The sequence below is a fragment of the Mobula birostris genome, chromosome 19 (assembly GCF_030028105.1).
Source record: "Mobula birostris isolate sMobBir1 chromosome 19, sMobBir1.hap1, whole genome shotgun sequence".
Lineage (NCBI taxonomy): Eukaryota > Metazoa > Chordata > Chondrichthyes > Myliobatiformes > Myliobatidae > Mobula > Mobula birostris.
In genome coordinates this window covers 39,634,692-39,658,498 of record NC_092388.1, presented here as the reverse complement: position 1 = coordinate 39,658,498, position 23,807 = coordinate 39,634,692, and the positions used below count along the sequence as shown (strand labels likewise).

Here is a 23,807-nt window from a genome sequence, read left to right as displayed (position 1 = left end):
AGGGAGTCTAGAACCAGAGGGCATGGCCTCAAAATAGAGGGACATCCATTTAGAACAGAGATGAGAAGAAATTGCTTCACCAAAGGGTAGTGAATCTGTGGAATTCATTGCCACGGGCAGCTGTAGAGGCCAGGTCACTGGGTGTATTGAAGGCAGAGTTTTATGGATTGGTTAGTCAGGGTGTGAAACGTTATGGGAAGAAGGCAGGAGAATAGGGTTGAGAGGGAAATGGATCAGCCATGATGAAATGACGGAACAGACTCAGTGGGCTGAATGGCCTAATTCTGTTCCTATGTTTTATGATCTAATTCCTTGCTCATCTGGTGGAGCGGCATGGTCTCTGTTCTTTAGTCAGGAATGTATGGAAAATTCGATCAGCACCAGGAGGTTCCCCCACCACCAATTGTGATGGTCTCAGAAATGCTTTGCATTGATGAATAGCAATCTCTTACTGATGATCCATTACTCTATCATCTGTGACTTATGAATGTTTTTCAGTAGCAAGGAGAAAATAATAAGGACTTGATTTTTTTTCAGTTTTTACAGATTTGGAGAACAAAATCAATTTTTTAATTTCATTGATAAAACTCCCAGCAATAAATGTCAACTAATCAGAACACACATTTTGCTTAAAGCTTGCTGCATGTTGCTATCCATGTGCCTATGGAGTGTTAACCAAACCCATTTGTTTGTGAGCTGCATTGGTCAACAGTGTGACAATAGTAAACAGCTGGATAATGATAAAATTCAGTAATTAATGAGATTTTGAGTTTTTGTCCTTACCTATTTCCAATTCACTTTGATTCATAGAGGTGAAGATTATAAATTTTAACAAATTATAATAATAACTTTGGTAAACACTATTAATAAAAGTAACAACTGAAAGAGAAACATCCAAGCTCCAAGAATACTAATGTGAAAATCGTTTTGGTAGCCACAGAGAATTTTGATTGTGATTGTTTTTCCTTCAGAGATTCTAATTAGAAGTATAACTAACCTAGGTTACATGACTTTATTTCCTTAATAATCAACAAAAGACTTGTCGAGCATTATCTTGTTTGGTGCTTGCATTGAAGGTGTCCTTTTGAGGGACAAGTAAGTGATATGTACAAATTTATGCCAATATCTAGTAAAGTGATATTTTAAAATCAGTGTGCCAATTTTTATTGGATTATTAAGTGCATTATTAAACGTCTTAGCCTACACAAAGCACTGAGTCCTTTTAGTCCTTCAGTCTGAACACTCAGCAATAAATATCCTCCTCCAAAACATCTGCTCAGGCTTCTTGCTACTGTTTCAATACCCAGGTGCAAATCAAACCCTTCTGGTGTTCTCTTAGGAAGGAACTGTCACAGTTTAGTGTCAAGAAGCTGCCTATGGGGCTTGTCAGTCAAGTTGAGGCAGGTGGTGCAGCCGCTCAGTACTGACGTGGTGAAAATTACTTTATCTGTTTATAATTCTCTGAATGTATTTTTTTTGTTTTTTTAATGCCTGTCTCACTGTCGTTGAATCGCTAAGTGTTCAGGGCTCTGAGTCCCTTGATCATACAAGGACTACTGAGAAATTTTGTGAACTACCAGAAATACCACAGAATTTTTACTTCTAAGTAAATGGCCCAGTCAATATTACTGGGTGTAATTTTTAGATAATGATGAGTTGATCAAGAAACATAATTTAAAATCTTCGATGTAGGTTTGAAACCATCACAGGTATTAAGTGTTCTATGGAAAATTATGGAGATCCCTATATGTTATTTTTTAAAGTTGTTTAGTTCAGCATTTAATATATACCACTGTCATAATGATGGATTGATTGATTGATTGATTGCAATAACATAATTTCTATTTTTGCTAGTCCTCTGCTGAAGGAAAATAGGTTGAAACGTTATGCCGTAATCTGCTTTATTCTGTGAAGTTCCAGCCACATAGCTAACAGCTGATAGTCTAAATAGAGAACCATGTTGGTAATGGTTGTTATTGCATTCTTAACAGGAATCCTTGTGGTTCTGATGGCTTAGAATATCTGAAACCTGTCAGCATGTTAGGTTTTCAGCCACTCCTCAAGGTTTAATGCAACTGGGAATAATGCTAGGACAAAACAATCTTGTGCACCATGCATGTATGTGTATATTTAGTTGCTTTTCAAATATCAAATATATAAAACAAATTAAATATATAACAATATGGATCTAATGTAGGCAAATTAGCTTTACAACGCCATCCTTGGACCTACATGCTGCCACAGTGAGGTGGAGTAGGTGGCTGCCAAGCTGAAATGATGTGAGTGAGCAGTGCTTTTTAACTGTGGGCTCCATTTCTCCCCTCTACCCAAATTCCTTAGTGACTTTTTCCCTGGAAATTCGAGGTAGAAATCTGAATAGAAGTCCCCACAGTAAATTGCTCAGTACAGGCTCACTAGAAGTTCTTTGGTGAGAGTTTCATTGTTGTTGTTGCCACCAGATGTATTTTGATGCTATGTTCATGGGCATCATCAATTGAATGCTTTGGAACTCACCTTCATTTACTGAGGCTCGTATTGATGTGAATGCAACAATTATCCATGACCTTATTGTTCTGCTTTCCTGTAAACTATTTGATCAATTTACTACTTTTACTTCCCATATTTTTAAAAATTTGCTTTTAAAAGAGTCCACTTTTGTTCTCAGGTTTGGCGAGTCTGTAAATGGCAATCTTGTCATTGGGATTCTGGCTTGGCCTTCTCCCTGGGTGATAGTGATTGGTTCTTTCTTCTCAACATGTGGTGCTGGTCTCCAGAGTCTCACTGGGGCCCCTCGTTTAATGCAGGCTATTGCCCGGGACGGGATAGTTCCTTTTCTACGAGTAAGTGTAAATAATTATATGAATATTATATTATACCTGAGCTGAAGATTTTAACAACAGAACTTTACAGAATGTTTTGGAAATACTGAAGGCATTTCATTATAAGACTGGAAAATCAGACACAGGAGTAGATTTAGGCCATTCCATCCAATAAGTCTGCTCTGCCATTCAATAGTTGCTGCTTTATTTTCCCTCGCAATTCCATTCTCCTACCTTCTTTCTGTAACCTTTGACACACTTACTACTTCATTTTAAGTATAACCAATGACTTGCCTCCACAGTTATCAGTGGCAGAATACTACACAGGTTCATCACCCTCTGGCTAAAGAAACTCCTCATTTAAAGAAATGTCCCTCTGGTACTAGACTCCGTCACTATGGGAAACATCCCTCCATGTTCACTCTATAGGCCCTTCAATATTCAGTACATTTCAATGAGGTCTCCCTCATTCTTCTAAATTCCAGTGGTACTGGCCCAGAGACATCAAATGCTCCTCATACAACACTTTCGTTCTCGTAAAACTCCTTTGGACCCTCTCGAATGCCAGTACGTCCTTTCTTATATATGTGTCCCAGAACTACTGACAATTCTCCAAACATGGTCAGGTCAATCCCTTATAAAATCTCAGAGTTACATCTTTGTTGTTACATTGTAGTCCTTTCAAAATGAATGCCAACAATGCATTTGCCTTCTTTACAATCTGCAAGTTCACTGTTAGAATCGTGCACTAGAACTCCCAATTTCCTAAACACTTCCAATTTCTAAATTCACTCCCCATTTAGAAAATAGTCTGTACTTTTATTCATTTTTGTACACTTCCCTACACTGTATTCCATCTGCCACTTTTTTGCCCATGCTCCTCATCTATCTGTCTTTCTGCAGATTCCTTTCTTCTTCAATACCACTTGCTCCTCCACCTATCTTTCTATTATCCTCAAACCTGGCCACAAACCCATCAATTCCGCCATCCAAATTGTTAAATTATAATGTGAAAAGTAGCAAACCCAACACTAACACTTGTAGAAATCCACTAGTCATCGGCAGCCAACCGGAAAAGGCCTCCTTTATTTCCATTCTTGGCCTTCTGTTAGTCAGCAATCTTTTGTCCATGTTGGTGTCTTTCCACGAGCTCTTATCTTGTTTAACAGCCTCGTGTACTACACTTAGAAACTCCAGCCACTGTTGCTCTACTGTCATCCCCACTAGTGCCCCCTTGCAATCAACTTTGGGTAGCTCCTCTCTCATGCCTCTGTAGTTACATATCGATACATCCAATTTTAACTTCTCCCTATAGACAGAGATAGTATCTGATATTTGGTAAAAGAATTAAGAAAGGCTCAAAATCCGTAAAGAATCCTCAAAGTGGAGTGTTTGCAACAAAAATGAAAGCTCCTGGAAGAACTCAGTGGTTTCTGAAGTGGTATCCTGTGCAGATGCTGTTTGACTTGCTGAGTTCTTCTTGTGGTCCTTTTTTTTTTGTTCCAAGTTCCAGTCTCTTGTGTTTTTAAGTAGAGTCATCACAAATAGAGCATTGACTATTTATCTATATCTCCCCGTCTTTCGCTGGCACTTTACAAAACACAACCAGAGTATGCAGAGTACGCTTCAAATGTTTGTGCTGCATGCCAGATGTGTTATTCAAAGTTCAAAGTAAATTTATTTTGAAAGTACGTATATGTCACCATATACTATCCTGAGATTCATTCAATTATATATTTTATTTTATATTTACATTTAGGTATTTTTATGTTTGATTTCACCACATTTTAAAAACAGGTCTTTGGCCATGGAAAAGCTAACGGTGAACCAACATGGGCCCTCCTTCTCACTGCTGGTATTTGTGAAATTGGGATTTTGATTGCATCCCTTGATAGTGTGGCTCCCATTCTTTCCATGTAAGTATTGTATTTTTGTTTCTGGCTTTAATATCAATAAGACTTTTGTTTCCAACTTGTAATTCAGTGGTTTGTCACCATTCACATGTTCAGAGCCAATGATACTTGATCCTTCTGAGGTCATCTTGGTGTATGTGGTTGGTTGGAACATTGTTTTTCTCTTCATAATTGACTGCCTTTTGACTCCTATAGAGTTTCAAATACATTTGACAGTAACTTGCTAATGTAGACAATGCACTCAATATGAAGAATCTCTAGTGTGTGTAGAAACTGTTCCCCAAAAATGGTGATGGACTACAAAAGAACATTTTTGAGAAGGACATGCAATAAGCATTAGATATAGAAAGGCAGCTTTTAAAGAGGAGAGGGTTAAAATAGAGTGATCTAGGGGTGAAGTTTCTGCTGCCTGAAAGGTCTGAAGGAGGTGGGTTTGGAAGATGTGTCTTGTTGCACAAACGACTAGCATAAGTGGTACAGGTTTTATGCTGAAGATATTCACAAAATGTCTTGCATAGCTCAGAACTGCAGTGTAACTTTAGTCCTTTACTGTCTCAGATCATCCAGAATTGCCAAATCAGGAATTACAGGAAAAGTTTTCATCCTGTGTAGAATATTAATTCATTATGTATGTGCAAGTAGTATTAGAAGTTGAAACATTGCAAGAAATGGATACTTCATAGAGTCATACAGCACAGAAACAGGCACTTCAACTACAAAATCTGTACCAACCATCAAGCCCATTGTTCACATGGATCCTGTTTCATTTCCTACTCACTCCTACCAACTCTGTCCATATTTTACCACTTGCCTGCATGGCAGGGGTAGTTTACAGTAGCCAGTTAACTTATCAACATGCATGAATTTGAGATGAAAAGGGAAACCAGAGCTCCCAGGAAAAAAAACACCAAATTACTGGGACAATGTGCATCAGTGTTCAGATTGAACTGGCTCACTGGAATTGAGACAGTAGCTCTACCATTGTGTTGTACCACTGTGCATGCTGACAAGTTAACACTGTGCTTGCAGAGTCAAAGGTCAAATAAAGCTCAAGTCATTTGAATGGCTTGTTAATCTACAATGTGGCATTGGCCAATAGTCTAGTTTGGACTAAAGCAATACATTACTGCAAGGTGTCCATTCAATTTTCACCCAGTGTACATGGAGGGTTACTGTGGGAGCCAGTTCCATTTGGAGAAAAAAAATATTTGATCCAGTGACAGAAGGATGAACATAGGAACAGTAAGACCTAGAATTTAAGTAGTGGAAAGTGGACAAAGTTAGATATAGTGAAACTGAAAGAGCAAGTATGTAGCATGGATTGAATCATTTTAATATGCATACATTTTCTTTCTTCTCTCAGGTTCTTCTTGATGTGCTACTTGTTTGTGAACCTGGCATGTGCTTTACAAACACTCTTGAGGACACCCAATTGGAGACCACGGTTCAAGTATTATCACTGGTATGGCAGAGTATAAACAAAAGAAAATTCTTCTCAGTTACTTCCGAGTACAACAAGCCTCAGATCCTATTCACTCTACTATCTTATTAGTAGAATATTTTTTTAAAATCACAGTAGGTGTAATTTGTTTGGACTTGTTTGGTTTTTAACTGATACTGGAATTGAAGGAATACTTTCATTGATACAATAGCCTCAAAGTGCAACATGAGATTGCATACAATCTCAAATCTTCTATATTTACCTGATCAAGGCTGGTATGTATCTGACATTCTGTTATTATACTTATAGGACCTTGTCTTTCTTGGGTATGAGCTTGTGTCTTGCCTTGATGTTCATCTCTTCCTGGTATTACGCATTGGTTGCCATGTTGATAGCAGGATGCATCTACAAGTACATTGAATATCGAGGGTGAGATGGTTACTACCTTACAGAATTAAATGTAATTTTTGGATAAAAATCTGTTGCAAACTAAATGACTATTGTGTGATTTGTTCTGCGTTTTTCTTAAATATAAACTAATATTACTTTTCAGAGCTGAGAAAGAATGGGGTGATGGGATCAGGGGACTGTCTCTAAATGCAGCTCGATATGCTTTGCTCCGATTGGAAGATGGTCCAACTCACACTAAGAACTGGAGGTAAAATCAGAACTGGATATTGCAGTTCTTGGTTCAGATTTTATACGTATTCAAAGTTATCTTCATGGCAGTGGTTTCTGATCAGAAGTACAAACTTTGATGCCCTGCTTCCTTGTTGCAAATAACATTGTATAGCTGATTTATTTTTAACAAATTGGTAATATTTTTTGGTAACTTGTTCCAAGTGAAGGGTTGAAATATTGAGAATTTGAACAATGTCCTGTCAGTGCAAACAATGTTGATTAATCTGAGTTTAGTACAAAATAAAATGCGTAACCCAGTGTTCTGGCTTGGATAAAGATCCTTGAAAGTGTAGTTGCTAAATTTGCTGATCTCACAAAGAGAAATGAGAAAGTAACTTATGTGAAGGTATAAGGTGGTTCAAAAAGTGATTTAGGCAGGTTAAGTGAATGGGCAGAAGTCTGGTGAATGAAGTATAATATTGAAAGTGTGAAATTGCCTGTAAATACAAAGTTAATTATCTTAACTGGTGAAATGTTACATAGCTCTAAGTTGCAGATGGATTCTGGGGTATGATTTGCAAAAGGCTATTATGTGGGTACAGCCAGTAATTGGGAAAGTTAATGGTGCTGTTACGCAAATGGTATACAATAGGGGGAAGATTACGCTTCATTTACATAGGGCATGGAATGAGACAGCACTTGTATTGTCTAAAAGAATGGTTTCCTCATTTAAGGCAGATGTTAATGTATTGAAAGCAGTTCAGAGAAGGTCTTCCAAACTGATATTTCAAATCAACAGGTTGTCATTTGAGGAAACATTAAGCAAGCTGGGCTTGTAGACACCAATGATCAGAAAAATGAGAGAGGGCTCGAGAGAAATATATAAAATTGTGAAGTTTGACGGATTGGATACAGCGAGGATGTTTCTAATTGTGGGAGCATCTAGAGCAGGGGTTCCTAAGCTTATTTATGCTATGGACCAATGTCATTAAGCAAGGGGTCCGTAGAGCCCCAGGTTGGGAACCCCTGATCGAGAGCAAGGAATTACTGTTTACAAATAAAGGAGTCATGCAGATAATACAGATAAGGTTAATTTTATTCTATGGCGAGTCCTCTTCCTCAAATGGTGCCAGCAGCAGTCTTTGGATATTTTAAGGCGTGTACATAGATTCTTGATAAGTAAAGGGAAGTTGGATTCAGTGGGAGGAGGGTGGTCATAGCAGTGAAAGGTAAACTTAAATTCACAAGAGTTGAAGTTACGTTCAGCTCATCCATAATTAGGCGTAACATGAGGGGGAATTTCTTTACTCAGAGAGTGGTGGCTGTGTGGAACGAGCTTCCAGCAGGAGTGGTTGAGGCAGGTTTGATGTTGTCATTTAAAGTTAAATTGGATAGTTGGATGGACAGGAAGGGAATGGAGGGTTATGGACCGAGTGCAGGTCGGTGGGGCTAGGTGAGAGTAGGAGTTCGGCACCGACTAGAAGGGCCGAGATGGCCTGTTTCTGTGCTGTAATTCTAATATGGTTATATGTTATATGGTTATAATCTCTTTCCAAATTTTACGTACTATTTACATATTTTACATGTTTTACATATCTTTATAGGTATAGATCTGGAGAACCTTGTTTACATTAATTAGCAAAGTTTACGTGATTAGTTGGCGATTATTTTTAATGAACCATAATCAGGTAACCTAGTCAGTGGGAATAATGTTGCAAACTTGTTCTCAGGGATTTTCTTGTGGAAATCCATGTATAAGTTACTCCTATGTCTTGTAAACTGAGCCTTTAGCTAAATTGTGAGATTAGAAACAATAAATCTTGTGTTAGTGGAATCCACGGTTATATAGAATTGTGACTAGTAGCAAAGTGGATTTCTTGTTATTTCAGTTAACATCATGAACTATCCGGAAACAGTATTGAACCACTTAGGGTGGTACTTGAACAATTTGGGAAAGCTATCCCTGGAGAGGGGGCTTCTTTCAAAGATTGTCTTTTCATAACAATGATCATGCCTGATTTAACCTGAAATTGACCTAGCAACATCCCACAGATGAGATAAAATAGTTGTTAAAAGGAGAGTGTTATATCTGAGCCAGAGACCAATGCTGCCAACTTGTCCAGGTCATAACTAGGATTAAAGACAGGAGAGTCCCTGGCAGTCACTGGTCTTTGTTTCCTTGAGCTATTGGTTATTTTTAATAAAAATATTAAGTGAATTCATATTAAAAATGACTGGGCTTTCTTTTATTTCCCCACAGACCCCAACTGTTGATTTTGCTCAACCTTGACCAAGAACAGAATGTAAAGCATCCTCGACTGCTGTCATTTACCACACAGCTCAAAGCTGGCAAGGGATTGACCATCGTTGGCTCAGTGCTGGAAGGTACATTCCTGGAGAGACACTCAGATGTGGAGAATGCCGAACAGGTAATGTTGTGACTGCACATGTCCAGCAGTCATATTTGAAATAAAGTTAGTTGAAGCTGAATTAACAGGCATACTATCTTCACTAACAAACATTCAGAGACTTGTTTAATGTGCTGAATCCAATTTGATTGCAATTTCCAAAAGGGAATTGAATATATGTGAAAGGGGAAAAGGAAAATAAGGAACTTTGTAAAGAATGAGAATGGCACTATTTGCATGACTTTCAGAGAACTGCAATGCACATGATGGATCAAATGATTTCCTGTGCTCCATTACTCTGATGTATATTTTTGGGAAGGAAGGACTTCACTTTTGTACCGTTGTATTTTATTTGTAATGGTAGTGTTTTGAGGCAGTTTGTGTCATTGATACGTAATTTCATACCAAAACGCTTCATAATGATGGTACAGCTTTTAACCAGAAACCAAATAGTCAGAAACATCTAGCAGCAAACATAAAATAATAATAGAGAATGTTAGGAATAGTTATGCTGCACAAAATGCAAGCTCTTTGGCCCAACTTATCAATGGCAACCAAAATGTCTCTGAGCTACTCCCATTTGCACTGATTTTGACCCATAACCCGCTAAACCTTTTGAATCCATGTTTCTGTCTAAAAGTCTTTTAAGCATTGTACCCACCTTGTGAACAATGCTTTGAGTTCTATTTTATCTAACTTTACCTTTATTACTTGCTTTTTATCATGTGCCATTCACTCAGTACCTCACCAGCAGACCTACATTGGTTCCCTCTCCAGTAATACCTGTTAGTTTTGTCTACTATCCATTGTCAGTACCCTTGGTAGGATCATCTTGCCCCAGCTTGGTAAACTTCCTTTCTTTTTGCAGTCAATCAAGATTCCCTCCAATTCAAGCCTTTGGTGCATTTATCTGCATTTAACTGGTGTTAATGTTCCTGGTCAGGCAGCACCTGTGGAAAAAGACACAGTCAGCATTTAAGTTCAGTGATTTTTCATCAGATGCTGCTTGACCTGCTGAATATTTCCAACTTTTCTGTTATTTCAAATTTCCAATGGAAAGACTTTTATATTGGACTTTTAATCTTCCCATTGATATTTGGCCAACTTCAGTTGCAGCCTGCAGTAAAATTATAGAAATTCATAATAGAGAAGAAGCCATATGAACCATGTTGAAGTCAGCCAGAAAAAAGACTAATCCCACATTCCACCTTTCTGTGTTGTATATATAATGAATCTTCAAAAGTTCTCACCTAGATACTTTTTAAGTGTGATGAGCATGTCTTGTACCACCATTCTCTCAGATAACAGCATGCAAATACACAGCAATTTTGAGTGAAAACGTTTTTCTGAAACTTTCCCTGATTCTTCCATCAACTACCTTTAAGTAAATGACCCATAGTTATTGATTTCTTTCTGACATGCCATTTTATGAAATCGGGTTTTCAGATATAGGTTTTTGGAGAACGTTATTGCATTCTCAGTCTGACTAAGGAAAGGTGTAAATCCCTCTGATTCTGCTTTGTTTTCTCCTTGCTGGTTTTTGTAATTTTCCTGCTTCTAGCCTTTCAGCCATGTTTCCCTCTTAAGAGATTTTGGTGATAAGGGGGAAAACCATAAGAGCAGAAGCAGGAGCAGAATTAGGCCATGTGGCCCATCATATCTATGCCACCATTCCATCATGGCTGATTTGTTATTCCCCTTTACCCCATTCTCTTGTCTTCTCCCCATAACCTTTGACACCCTTACTAATTCGAACCTATCAACCTCCGCTTTAAATATACCCAATGACATAGCCTCACAGCCGTCTGTGGAACAAATTTCACAAATCACCACTCTCTGGCTAAAGAAATTCCTCCTCATTTTTGTTCTTAAAGGGTTGTCCTATTTTGAAGCTGTGTCTTCTTGTCCAAGACTACCCACTCTAGGAAACATCCTCTCCACATTCATTTAATCTGGGCCTTTCAATAGTCAATAGGTTTCAATGAGAACTCCCCTCATTCTTCTAAATTCCAGTGCGTACAAGCCCAGAGCCATCAAATGTTCCTTATATACTAACCCTTTCAGTGCCATGACCTCATGAACCTCCTCTGGACACTCTGCACATCCTTTCCTAGATAAGAAGCTCAAAAATCCTCCGTGCTGTCTGACCAATGCCTTATAAAGCCTCAACATTATATCCTTGTTTTTATATTCTAGCTCTCTGAAACATTGCATTTGTTTTCCTTTTCACCGATGCAACCTGCAAGTTAACCTCTAGGGAATCCTACACAAGGACTCCCAAGCTTGTTTGCACCTCTATCTGAATTTGCTTTCTGTTTAAAAAAAAAAATGGTCTGAACTTTTATTCCTTCAATCCAAGTGCACAACCAAACACTCTCCTGCACTGTATTCCATCTGCCATCTGATTTCTATTTTCCCAGTTTCCTTCCACTTCCAAATTGGGAAGCTCTTTTCCTTAGCACGGCTGTGTTCCTGAAGATGGAGAAAACAAGCCCAGAGGAATCCAATTTATAGAGTTAGGGATTGGAATTGAAGAATTCTTTGCTGCTATGTTAATACCTTGTATGAATTCATTTCAATAAAATTTGCCTGCAATCTCAACACCAAGAAAAGGTGAAATGGTTGTTTTTATACCCTTTAACTGGCCCTGGTTTATTTGATTTAACAGAATATTAAGGCTTCGATGGGAGTGGAGAAGACCAAAGGCTTCTGCCAAGTGGTGGTGTCATCCAACCGGCGAGATGGAGTATCCCACTTGATCCAGTCCTCTGGATTGGGAGGAATGAAGCACAACACTGTGCTGGTGGCCTGGCCAGAATTATGGAGACAAACAGATGGCCCAGGAGGATGGAAAGGCTTTGTTGGTTGGTATTTATTAACTTAATATTTGTGCTGTGCCGCCGAGCCTCCGTGATGATTTAACTACCTTATTGTAATGCATTTAAAAATGCACAAGTTTGAGGATGACCTGACCAATGATACTGTAAAGCTCTTTGCTCCAGCTTAAGAGGGTGTGTCTTATAACTGGAAATGAGGAACATAGGAAGGAATTCTTCATGTACAGAATAGCAGAAATCTGCAAGTTGTTGAATACTGAGAAATAATCACGATTTTCCATACTAAAGCAGGTTTTTATTGAGCAAGGGTATCATGTAGTGCAGAGTAAAGTGAGTAAATGATAAAGGGCAGCTTATGACTTGATTAAAGATGCAGTGAGATTGAGGGTCTGAATAGTTTATTCCTATTCAATACCAGATGTAGAATGTAATTTACTAGAACAAATTTAAATTGTGTGGCTTACATGCACTCCATAGATCTCTGTTGCCTACTTTTCAGTTTGCATTTCTAAAGAACCATTCACCGGAATGGGCAAATCAAATAGAATATCAACATGATTTTATTTGAAAATGTGAAGCTAAATTTTGCTCCCTTCATTCTGAGGATATCAGCTTAAACTGAAATCTGAGTTTCAATAACGACGTGTGAAATTATTTTCTTCTTTGCAGTCAGATGATATGTATGCAATCCATGTTGTTTTCATTGGCTGTGATCTACATGCTTCTAACCTTGTAGAGCCATGTGAGCAGTACAGGTTGACATCTGGGGACAGCCCTGCAGAAAGTGCATCTAGTTGCCTCACTCTATGTATTGTTCTACAATGCAGGGACAGGTAGAACAGTTGTCCTGCAAGTGAGCATTGCTGGATGCTCCAAGGGCAACTTTGACTTCACTACACAGACTGCATCTCATAGTCTCCTCTTGAGTCCTCCCATTCTGTTCTTTCACCTGTTCTACCTACTGTACTTACCCCCCAGCTCCTAATCTTGTTTTGCTAGCCCTAGTGTACTTGCCTTTGATCCTCTCCTCACTCTTTCTCATAAAGCCTGAACCAATCCCTTGATTAAATTGAAATCGCATCAATTCCCACTCAATCTGCCTTGTCACCTTTCTGTTTCCCCATCAAAGCTTGATCTGATGGAAGCAACAATCTCCATTCTGTCAAGCACACTAAGGTTAGTAATCTGAGCCGGCCACTGGTCACAATTTGGTCCAAGACACCTGCGTTCTCTTTCCTCCACTTTTGTCCTGAATATTACCAATGTTCAGCAAGGGACACCATGGCTGGAATGATTACTGCAAACTCTGCTGCAACAATAGGTGCATCCACCGGCTATCTCCCTTCTTAAGGCATTTTACTGTCCTTTTACCACTTCTCACATCCAGGATGAAAAGGAATCCTTTGAAGCAGTGAATCACTTGATCCTCTTTCAATTCAGTGTTCCCTATTTGGTGCACATGATGTACTCTTTACACAGAAGAAACCAAATACAGGTTAGGTGCTTTGCAGAGCACCTGTATTGAGCCTGAGCCTACTGTTGCCCACCACTTTAGATCTCTATCCCACTCCATTCAGTCATACCCATCTGTGTTCTCCTGCAATGTTAAAAGCTTGAGAAATTGTGTCTCTTCTTCCATTGGGCATATTGCAGCTTTCTGGACTCAGTATTAAATGCAAGACCTTTTTTAAATTCAAAGTTGGTTTATCTGTCACATGTATATCGAAACATACAGTAAAATGCTTTGTTTGTGTCAGCAACTAACAAAGAACTGGAAGGCAGATTATTATCTAAATGGAGTCAAGTTAGGAAAAGGGGAAGTACAACGAGATCTAGGTGTTCTTGTACATCAGTCACTGAAAGCAAGCATGCAAGTACAGCAGGCAGTGAAGAAAGCTGATGGCATGCTGGCCTTCATAACAAGGGGAACTGAGTATAAGAGCAAAGAGGTCCTTCTGCAGCTGTACAAGGCCCTGGTGAGACCACACCTGGAGTACTGTGTGCAGTTTTGGTCTCCAAATTTGAGGAAGGATGTTCTTGCTATTGAGGGAGTGCAATGTAGGTTCACAAGGTTAATTCGCCGGATGGTGGGACTGTCATATGTCGAAAGATTGGAGCGACTGGGCTCGTATACTCTGGAATTTAGAAGGCTGAGAGGGGATCTTATTGAAACATATAAGATTATTAAAGGATTGGACGCGCTGGAGGCAGGAATCATGTTCCCGCTGATGGGTGAGTCCAGAACCAGAGGCCACAGTTTAAGAATAAGGGGTAGGCCATTTAGAACAGAGTTGAGGAAAAACTTTTTCACCCAGGGAGTGGTGGATATATGGAATGCTCTGCCCCAGAGGGCTGTGGAGGCCAAGTCTCTGGATGCTTTCAAGAAAGAGATGGATAGAGCTCTTAAAGATAGCGGAATCAAATGTTATGGGGATAAGGCAGGAACTGGATACTGATGATCAGCCATGATCACAGTGAATGGCAGTGCTGACTCAAAGGGCCGAATGGCCTACTCCTGCACCTATTGTCTATTGTCTATTGTCAAAGTCCAAGCTGTGCTGGGGGCATCTGCAAGTGTTGCCATGCTTCCAGTGCCAACACTGCATGCCCATAATTTACTAACCTTAACTCTTCTGGTGATTCACTTTCTCTGTGTCAAACAGGCCACTTCTACCATTGGTCATCCATCTGTATTATTGACTCAGATTTCATTCTCTCTTCTAGCATGTATGATCTACTTAGTAGACCCCACAACTCTACGTTTTGCACTTTCACTCTTTATGTAGAAATTTGCATTCTAATTGCTGTCATCTTACAGATTTTAAGTTTCTTGATTTGTGTTATTTCTTGCTAATTGTCTTCATTAATCCATCAAACAGGTTGATTCATTAGCAGTTCAGCCCCCAAAGCCCTGGGCTTGCCTAAACAAAAATATTGTCTTTATCCTTTTCATTCCTCTCCCACTCTTCCTGAAAGTTAAAATTAATTGTTTGCTCTTTTGTAGTTGTAATGAAAGGTCTGTAGCCTGAAATGTTAACATGATTCTGTTTCCCCAAATGATGTTGCCCTGACCTGTTGTTTCCAACATTTTCTGTTTTTGTTTCTGATGTCCATCATCTCAGTTTTATTTGGATGTTTCAGAATTTCGAGACCATTGTTTCTGAATCTCTCCACGCCTGTTAACGGTTCAGTGCCCACTTTTACATTGGAGAAGAAACAGGCGGGTGCAAGTGAATCTACACGATTAAAAATAGACAAAAGATCATAGCGCAGCAAGCCAATGTTGTTATGGACCTTCTCTGGAGCTTTTCACTGATTCCCATTGCATGCTGAGCTCTGTGGAACTTCCAAAGGGTAATATAGTGAAGCCCAGGGTTGGAGAGCAGAACTTGTAGAGGACTATTCAAGGTCTGAGGAAGGGGAGATCTGGAAATTGGAGGGTAAAGGTGCCTGAAAGTAAGAGGGATGAAGGGACTTTCAATAGGAGGTCATTAGTAGAGGTGAAGGAATTAAGGGAACAATACAGGCTGCAGCCAGAAGTGGCTAAATTAGAAAAACTAAAGGAGATCTTCCTGTTTGGGCCCTTGGTGTTGGGCTGGTACCTGCTCAGAGAGATGTACTTCATCAAGCTGCAGAGGGAGCAGTGCTGTGAAACGTGCTTATTCTGGGCGTGCCCAACAACAGATGCACTTCAGAACAACGTGACCTAATTTTCCAGGCCATATGCCAAAGGATCAGTGCACAGGAAACAATGTCAATCTGAGAGTAATTGATGTGGAAATTGGACTGCAAGATTGAACAACAACAGGAAGTGCCCAGTTGAACATCCGGAGTGGAGCAATTTGATTTCAGTACAGTCATGGTGACGTTATATTGCAGAAATGTGACTTTTCAGACACATCATGACTTTTTCTCCAGCAGTAAGCATCCGTTAGCTTGACAAATTATTCCTGGTCAGGAAATATAGCAAATGGTAGCAGTAGTGAATTATACTCTGGTTTCAATGGAACTGAATTTTAAATGCTTTGTGGTTCAAAGGGATAGCACAGCGTGCTATCCAATTTAATACGGAATGTAGAATTACTGGTAGAAGAATTTTTTGACATTTGTGATAGCTTTGGAGATGCTTGGATAAATAATGTGATGTGAATGGTTTTCAAAGTAAATTGATTATCAAAGTATGTGTGTGTCACCAGATACTACCCTGGGATTAATTTTCTTGCAGGCTTTCACAGTAGAACAGGTAAATACAATAGAATCAATGAAAAACTACACACAAAGACTGACAAGCAGCCAATGTACAAAAGAAGGCAAACTGTGCAAATCCAAAAACTACTAAGTAAATAAATAAAACTGAGAACATAAGTTGTAGAGTCCTTGAAAGTGAGTCCATAGGTTGTGTTTAATGTGTTGAGTGAAGTTGTTCACGTTGGCACAGGAGCCTTATGGTTGAAGGGTAATAACTGTTTCTGAACTTGGTGTTATTGGGACATAAGGCTCCTGTACCTCATTCATGATGGTTGCAATGGGTGGAGAGCATGGCCTGGATGGTGGGGGTCCTTGATAGATGGTGCTTTCTTGTGGCAGCACTCTTTGTAGATGTGCTCAGTGGTGGGGAATGTTTTTCTTGTGATGAATTTCACTGTATCCAACATATTTTGTAGGCTTTTCTGTTCTTGGGCATTGGTGTTTCCATACCAGGCCATGATACAATCAGTCAAGATGCTGTCCACTGTTCATCTGTAGAAGTTTGTCAAAATTTTAGCTGACATGCTAAATCTGTGCCAACAGCTGAGAAAGTGGAGTTGCTGCCGTGCTTTGATATGACACTTACTTGTGCTCACAATTCAGAACTCTCCCCAATGACCAGTGTTCATGTGTGAAGGAGTAAAGGCTGTCATTTTTGAGGGATCTCAACCAGTCCATTTCAGTAACCCTTTAGTACACTTTCCACATTGTAAGGATGTGGTCCTTAGTGAAAATGTAGGGACCTAGTACCATATTCAATTGGTCAGTTCAAGCTACCCATTAAGATTGAAAGACATGTTTCAAAAGATGATGACTTTTTCTTTCAGGGGTAAAAAAGATTAGAGTATTTAATTTGAGGACTCTATTGTAGTATTTAATGTGAGAATTCTATCTTGTTTTAGACTTGGTGCGTGAAACCACAGCTGCTCACCAGGCGCTGCTGGTGACGAAGAACATAGATAAGTTTCCAGTAAATCAGGAGCGGTTTGCAGGAGGCACCATCGATGTCTGGTGGATTGTACATGATGGGGGATTGCTTATGTTGCTGCCATTTCTCCTCAGCCAACACAAGGTAAGCCTTTCAGATGCTTAGAGAGATAATTTGTGTGATCCAAAGTTTAGTCATTTGGTTCCTGTTGACACCCCCCCCCCCCATAAAGTTCTGCTGCCTATCTTAATTTGAAGTAAGTTCTATTTACTCCTTGTTGTTAATAAAACCTTCTGTGGCCCTGCCAATATTTGACACCACTCCCAGATCTTTATGGGTGTCTGATTCTCGTGCCTTTGTATCGCTTTTTTCCTTTGATCCTTCATTGCTGGTCTGCAGCTGTTAAGACCCTAAAATCTTGAATTGCATCACTAAATTTTCCCAGTTCTACATCATCTAAAGCCATCCGTAAGCTTCCAGACTTGATTTTGTATACCCGCCTTATATTTGCCAATTTGCATTGGTGTTTCATGGAATACATTTTTCTGTGTGAAAGGGTCTGTGTCATTGAGTAATGCTGCTTATCTCAGTGATGGCTTGTGCTGGATCTACTACAGGTTTGGAGGAAGTGCAAGATGCGCATTTTCACCGTTGCCCAGATTGACGACAATAGCATCCAGATGAAGAAGGACCTGCAGCTATTCCTCTATCAGCTCCGTCTTGATGCTGAGGTAGAGGTAGTGGAAATGGTAAGAACTAACTGATAATTGAGGTGTTCAAATAAAATCTACCAGATCAGTAATTTGGCCCAGTGATTCAGTCAAATGGCAGAACTGGCTCCAGAGTGCAGAATAAACTACTTGTGATTACAAAACTTAATGTTTCCTTTGTGCTATGATACAAAACTATTTGTTTTCACGGCATTCAAGAAACATCAAAACAGGTCTGACCAGTGTCACATATGCAACTAAAATTGTACAACTTTGTTAGATTAGATTATGAGGACACTCAGTTCTCGTTTATTGTCATTTAGAAATGCATGCATGCATTAAGAAATGATACATTGTACCTCCAAAGTGATATCACACAAAAACAGGACAAACCAAAGACTAACACTGACAAAGCCACATAATTATAACATATAACATAACATAATTATAACAGCAGTGCAAAACAATAAGACTCTATCTGTATTTGTGGCATGATCTCATGTGAAAAGATCTCACACTTGGCTTTGCAGTTCCTTCTCATCTCCGTCTTAAATCTACTCCCCTGAATCTTGAGGCTATGTCCCCTAGTTCTAGTCTCACCTACCTGTGGAAACCAGGGAGAAAGTAAAGTCTGACATCGCAGTATTTCAGTGGAGTAAAGGAAATTACAGTGGTATGAGAGAGGAGTTGGCCAAAGTAGGAGGAAGGAGATGCTGGTAGGGATGAAATAGAGCTGCAATAGCGTGAGTTTCTGGGAAAAATGAGGAAGGTACAGGATAGATATATTCCAAAAATGAAGAAATAGTTAAATGGCAAAATAATCCAACAGAGGCTAACAAGGAAAGTCAAAGCTAATGTAAAAGCAAAAGAGAGGGCATTCAACAAAACAAAAGTTAGTGGGAAGATAGAGGATTGGGAAGCTTTAAAAAACCTACAGAGAACAACTAAAAGTATAATTCGGAGGGAAAAGATGAAATATAAAAACAAGCTAAGAAGCAACATCTAAAGTGGATAGTAAAAGCTTTTTCAAGTATGTAAAAAAAAAAAAGTAAAAGAGAGATGAGAGTGGATATAGAACACTAGAAAATGAGGCTGGAGAAATTATAACAGGGGACAAGGAGATGGCAGATGAACTAAATGAGTATTTTGCACCAGTCTTCACTGTGGAAGACACTAGCAGTGTTCCAGATTTTGGAAGGGTGTGAGGGAAGAGAAGTGAGTGCAGTTACTATTACAAGGGAGAAGGTGCTCAAAAAGCTGAAAGACCTAAGGGTACGTTGGTCACCCAGTCCAGATGAACTGCACCCTGGGGTTCTGAAAGAGGTAGCGGATAGAGTTTATGGAGGCATTAGTAATGATCTTTGAAAAATCATTAGACTCTGTCATAGTGCCAGAGGACTGGAAAATTGCAAATGACATTCCACTCTTTAAGAAAGGAGGAAGACACCAGAAAGGAAAGTGTAGACCAGTTGGCTTGACCTCAGTGGTTGGCAAGATGTTGGAGTCAGTTGTTAAGGATGAGGTTATGGAATACTTGGTGATACAGGACAAGATAGGACAAAGTTAGCATGGTTTTCTTAAGGGACAATCTTGCCTGATGAACCTGTTGAAATTCTTTGAGGAGATTCCAAGTAGGATAGATAAAGGAGATGTAGTAGATGATGTATATTTGGACTCTCAGAAGGCCTTTGACAAAGCACCACACATGAGGCTGCTTATCAAGTTAAGAGCCCATGGTATTACAGGAAAGTTACTGTCATGGTTAAAACATTGGCTGATTGGTAGGAGGCAGAGAGTGGGAATAAAAGGATCCTTTTCTGGTTAGCTGCCAATGACTAATGGTGTTCTGCAGGGGTCGGTGTTGGGACTACTTTTTATGCTGCATATCAATGATTTAGATGGTGGAATAGATGGCTTTGTTGGCAAGTTTGCAGATGATACGAAGATTGGTGGAGGGGCAGGCAGTGTTGAGGAAACAGGTACACTGCAGAAGGACTTAGACAGATTCGGAGAATGGGCAAGAAATTGGCAAATGAAATACAATGATGGAAAATGCATGGTCATGCACTTTTGTAGTAGAAATAAATGTGCAGACTGTTTTCTTAATGGGGAGGAAGTCCAAGTATCTGAGATGCAGAGGGACTTGGGAGTCTTTGTGCAGGACAACCTAAAGGTTAACTTGCAGGTTGAGTCGGTGGTGAGGAAGGCAAATGCAATGTTAACATTCATTTCAGGAGGTCTAGAGCATAAGCGCAGGGATGTGATGCTGAGGCCTTATAAGGCACTGGTGAACAGTTTTGGGCTCCTCATTGAAGAAAAGATGTGCTAACACTGGAGAGGTTTCAGTGGAGGTTCACAAGGATGCTTCCAGGAATGAAAAGCTTATCATACGAGGAACGTTTGATAGCTCTGCATCTGTAGTCTCTGGAATTTAGAAGGATGAGGGGGATCTCATCGAAACCTTTGAAATGTTGAAAGGCATAGACATAGTAGATGTGGAAAGGATGTTTCCCATAGTGGGAGAGACTAGGACAAGAGGGCACAGCCCCAGGATAGAGGGGCATACATTTAAAACAGGGATGCAGTGAAATTTCTTTACCCAGAGGGCGGTGAATGTGTGAAATTTGTTTCCTCGGGCAGCTGTGGAGGCCAAGTCGTTGGGGATATTTAAGGCAGAGATTGACAGGTTCTTGATTGGACATGGCATCAATTATGGGGAGAAGGCTGGGGAGTGGGGCTGAGGAAGAGAAAACAGGATCAGCCATGATTGAATGGCGGAGCAGACTCTGGGCCAAATGACCGAATTCTGCTATTGTCTTATTGTCTTATTCCATTCCCCTTGGTGTGAAGTGTGCTTTGTACTGAAATAGCTTAGCCCCTATTTTAAGGTGATGTACTTCCATTTCTCCACTCCTTTCCCTCTATCTTTCCTGTTAATCATGCAAATATTGTACTCACCGTCTTATAAGTCCTGAGTTGAAGGTAATACCATGGGGTTTGTTACTTAATGGAAACCTTGAGTTGATTTACATGTTGCTTTAATTTTCAGCTCGACAATGATATTTCAGCCTTCACCTATGAGCGGACCCTCGTAATGGAGCAGAGATCCCAGATGCTGAAACAGATGCATCTCTCTCGGAATGAGAGGGAACGAGAGGTAAACTTATTTTATCATTGACCCTGTTTCTTTGCAAAGAAGTGTACATAATGTCAAGTGAAAAAGATATTGTATTACCAGTCCTGATGCAGGGTTTCTTGAAAATTCAACCAACCCCCTGCCTTCACACTACTGCCTGACCTAAGTTCCTTCAGTTTGTTTTCAGCCCAGTTTTTATTCCTAATAAGATAATATACGGATTAAATAGAATTTGTTTCCAGGTTCACTCTATGCAGGAGAATTCAGAGTTATTAGTATTTTGATATGTTAATTTGGAAGTATTTCACTTTGTTTCTATTAGCAGGAAGATCTTTCATTGATAGTGTGCTGTTCAGGATGCCTCAAGGCATAGTATCCCACTTGAGTAGTTTTGAACCATGGTAACATTTTGACTTTGCAAGAATATCATTGCAAGGAAATGTAATTTCCATCTACATTAAAAAGGTAGAGCCATTGTGGTACTACAAGCTTTACTCTGGTAAGAAGATAAAGCTTTTTTTAAAACTAAGTCAGACATTTTTATAATTTAGTTTGACTTGATGTGGGCATTGCTGACAAGGTCAGAATTTATTTCCCATCGTTAATTGCCACTATTAAGTTAACGGATGATCTTGTGAGTGGGTCTGAAATCACATGGAGACTCAAGCAGATAAGAATGAGAGATTTCCTTATCCAGTGGATATTGACGTTTTCAAATAATTAGGTACCTTCCTCGTTCCGATTACCAGGACTGGCATTAAATCCAGATTTATTCATTGACATAAATTCAAATTCAAATTTAAATTTCTGTCTTTGCATCAAGCATTCAGAACGCTGTTTGCTGAACTCTGTTAGGTATGTTGGCAGAGTCCAGTCATGTGACCTTTGCTACTATACCTAACCCAATCTCACCTTGAACCAGTGCAGTGCTCAGAGTGGGGATATGCCTGCAGTATTCTGAGCTAGGACTCTCAGCAAAGGGAACAGAAAAGAAACACATTTCTAAAGGCAAAACTCTATGTGGCTGAAGGATAATTTGCAGGTAGTGATGTTTCCCACACATCACTGTACTTGTTCTTCTGGGAAGTGCAGGTAGTAGGAGATAAAAGGATCTATAGATATTGGAATCTAAAGCAAAAAATACACAGGTGGGGAAACTCAGTGGACAGGCAGCATCTATGGATTCAGGAGGATAGCAGCTGTTTCAGAATCTGACCCTGCATCAAGCATCAGGACACCAATGCAAGTTCAAGTCCCAAAATATTGACTATCCTTCCACCTCCATAGATGCTATTTTACCCCTCCAGCTGTTCGTACTTTTGCTCTGCCGTACTGATTATAGCAGACACAATAACTGATACAGAGGCATGCAAAAGTTCGGGCACCCCGGTCAAAATTTCTGTTACTGTGAATAGTTAAGTGAATAGAAGATGAACTGATCTCCAAAAGTCATAAAGTTAAAGATGAAACATTATTTTCAACATTTTAAGCAAGATTAGTGTATTATGTTTGTTTTGTACAATTTTAGAGTGGGGGGGGGAAAAAGGAAAGGAGCACCATGCAAATATTTGGGCACTCCAAGAGATTTGAGCTCTCAGATAACCTTTACCAGGGTCTCAGACCTTAATTAGCTTGTTAGGGCTATGGCTTGTTCACAGTCATCATTAGGAAAGGCCAGGTGATGCAAATTTCAAAGCTTTATAAATACCCTGACTCCTCAAACCTTGTCCCAACAATCAGCAGCTATGGGCTCTTCTAAGCAGCTGCCTAGCACTCGAAAATTAAAATAAATGATGCCCACAAAGCAGGAGAAGGCTATAAAAAGATAGCAAAGCGTTTTCAGGTAACCTTTTCCTCAGTTCATAATGTAATTAAGAAACGGCAGTTAACAGGAACGATGGAGGTCAAGATGAGGTCTAGAAGGCCAAGAAAACTTTCTGAGAGAACTGCTGGTAGGATTGCTGAAAAGGCAAATTAAAAGCCCCCGTTTGACTGCAAGAGACCTTCAGGAAGATTTAGCAGACGCTGGAGTTGTGGTGCACTGTTCTACTGTGCAGCGACACCTGCACAAATATGACCTTCATGGAAGAGTCATCAGAAGAAAACTTTTCCTGCGTTCTCACCACAAAATTCAGCGTCAGCAGTTTGCAAAGGAAAATCTAAACAAGCCTGATGAATTTTGGAAACAAGTCCTGTGGACTGATGAAGTTAAACTAGAAATTTTTGGCCGCAATGAGCAAAGGTATATTTGGAGAAAAAATGGGTGCAGAATTTCATGAAAAGAACCCCTCTCCAACTGTTAAGCACGGGGGTGGATCGATCATGCTTTGGGCTTGTGTTGCAGCCAGTGGCACGGGGAACATTTCACTGGTAGAGAGAAGAATGAATTCAATTAAATACCAGCAAATTCTGAAAGCAAACATCACACCGTCTGTAAAAAAAAAAGCTGAAGGTGGAAAGAGGATGGTTTCTACAACAGGATAATGATCCTAAACGCACCTCAAAGTCCACAATGGACTACCTCAAAGGCGCAAGCTGAAGGTTTTACCATGGCCCTCACAGTCCCCGACCTAAACATCATCGAGAATCTGTGGATAGACCTCAAACGAGCAGTGCATGCAAGATGACCCAAGAATCTCACAGAACTAGAAGCCTTTTGCAAGGAAGAATGGGCAAAAATCCCCCAAACAAGAATTGAAAGACTCTTAGCTGGCTACAGAAAGCATTTACAAGCTGTAATACTTGC

At 39.7% G+C, this 23,807-nt stretch overlaps 1 protein-coding gene across 5 annotated transcripts in view; it reads left to right on the top strand.

Moving 5' to 3' along the window:
• The window catches only part of LOC140212531 (solute carrier family 12 member 7-like), a 266,651-nt gene that overhangs the window by 214,323 nt on the left and 28,521 nt on the right, over positions 1-23,807 (top strand). For all 5 annotated transcript variants that reach the window (XM_072283464.1, XM_072283466.1, XM_072283465.1 and 2 more), the window contains 11 exons: positions 1,038-1,095; positions 2,666-2,840; positions 4,617-4,735; positions 6,096-6,194; positions 6,483-6,602; positions 6,727-6,831; positions 9,055-9,223; positions 11,871-12,066; positions 17,190-17,359; positions 17,833-17,964; positions 20,975-21,082. In XM_072283464.1, the coding sequence (XP_072139565.1) occupies positions 1,038-1,095; positions 2,666-2,840; positions 4,617-4,735; positions 6,096-6,194; positions 6,483-6,602; positions 6,727-6,831; positions 9,055-9,223; positions 11,871-12,066; positions 17,190-17,359; positions 17,833-17,964; positions 20,975-21,082 (1,451 nt within the window). The remainder of the gene's footprint in view (positions 1-1,037; positions 1,096-2,665; positions 2,841-4,616; positions 4,736-6,095; positions 6,195-6,482; positions 6,603-6,726; positions 6,832-9,054; positions 9,224-11,870; positions 12,067-17,189; positions 17,360-17,832; positions 17,965-20,974; positions 21,083-23,807) is intronic.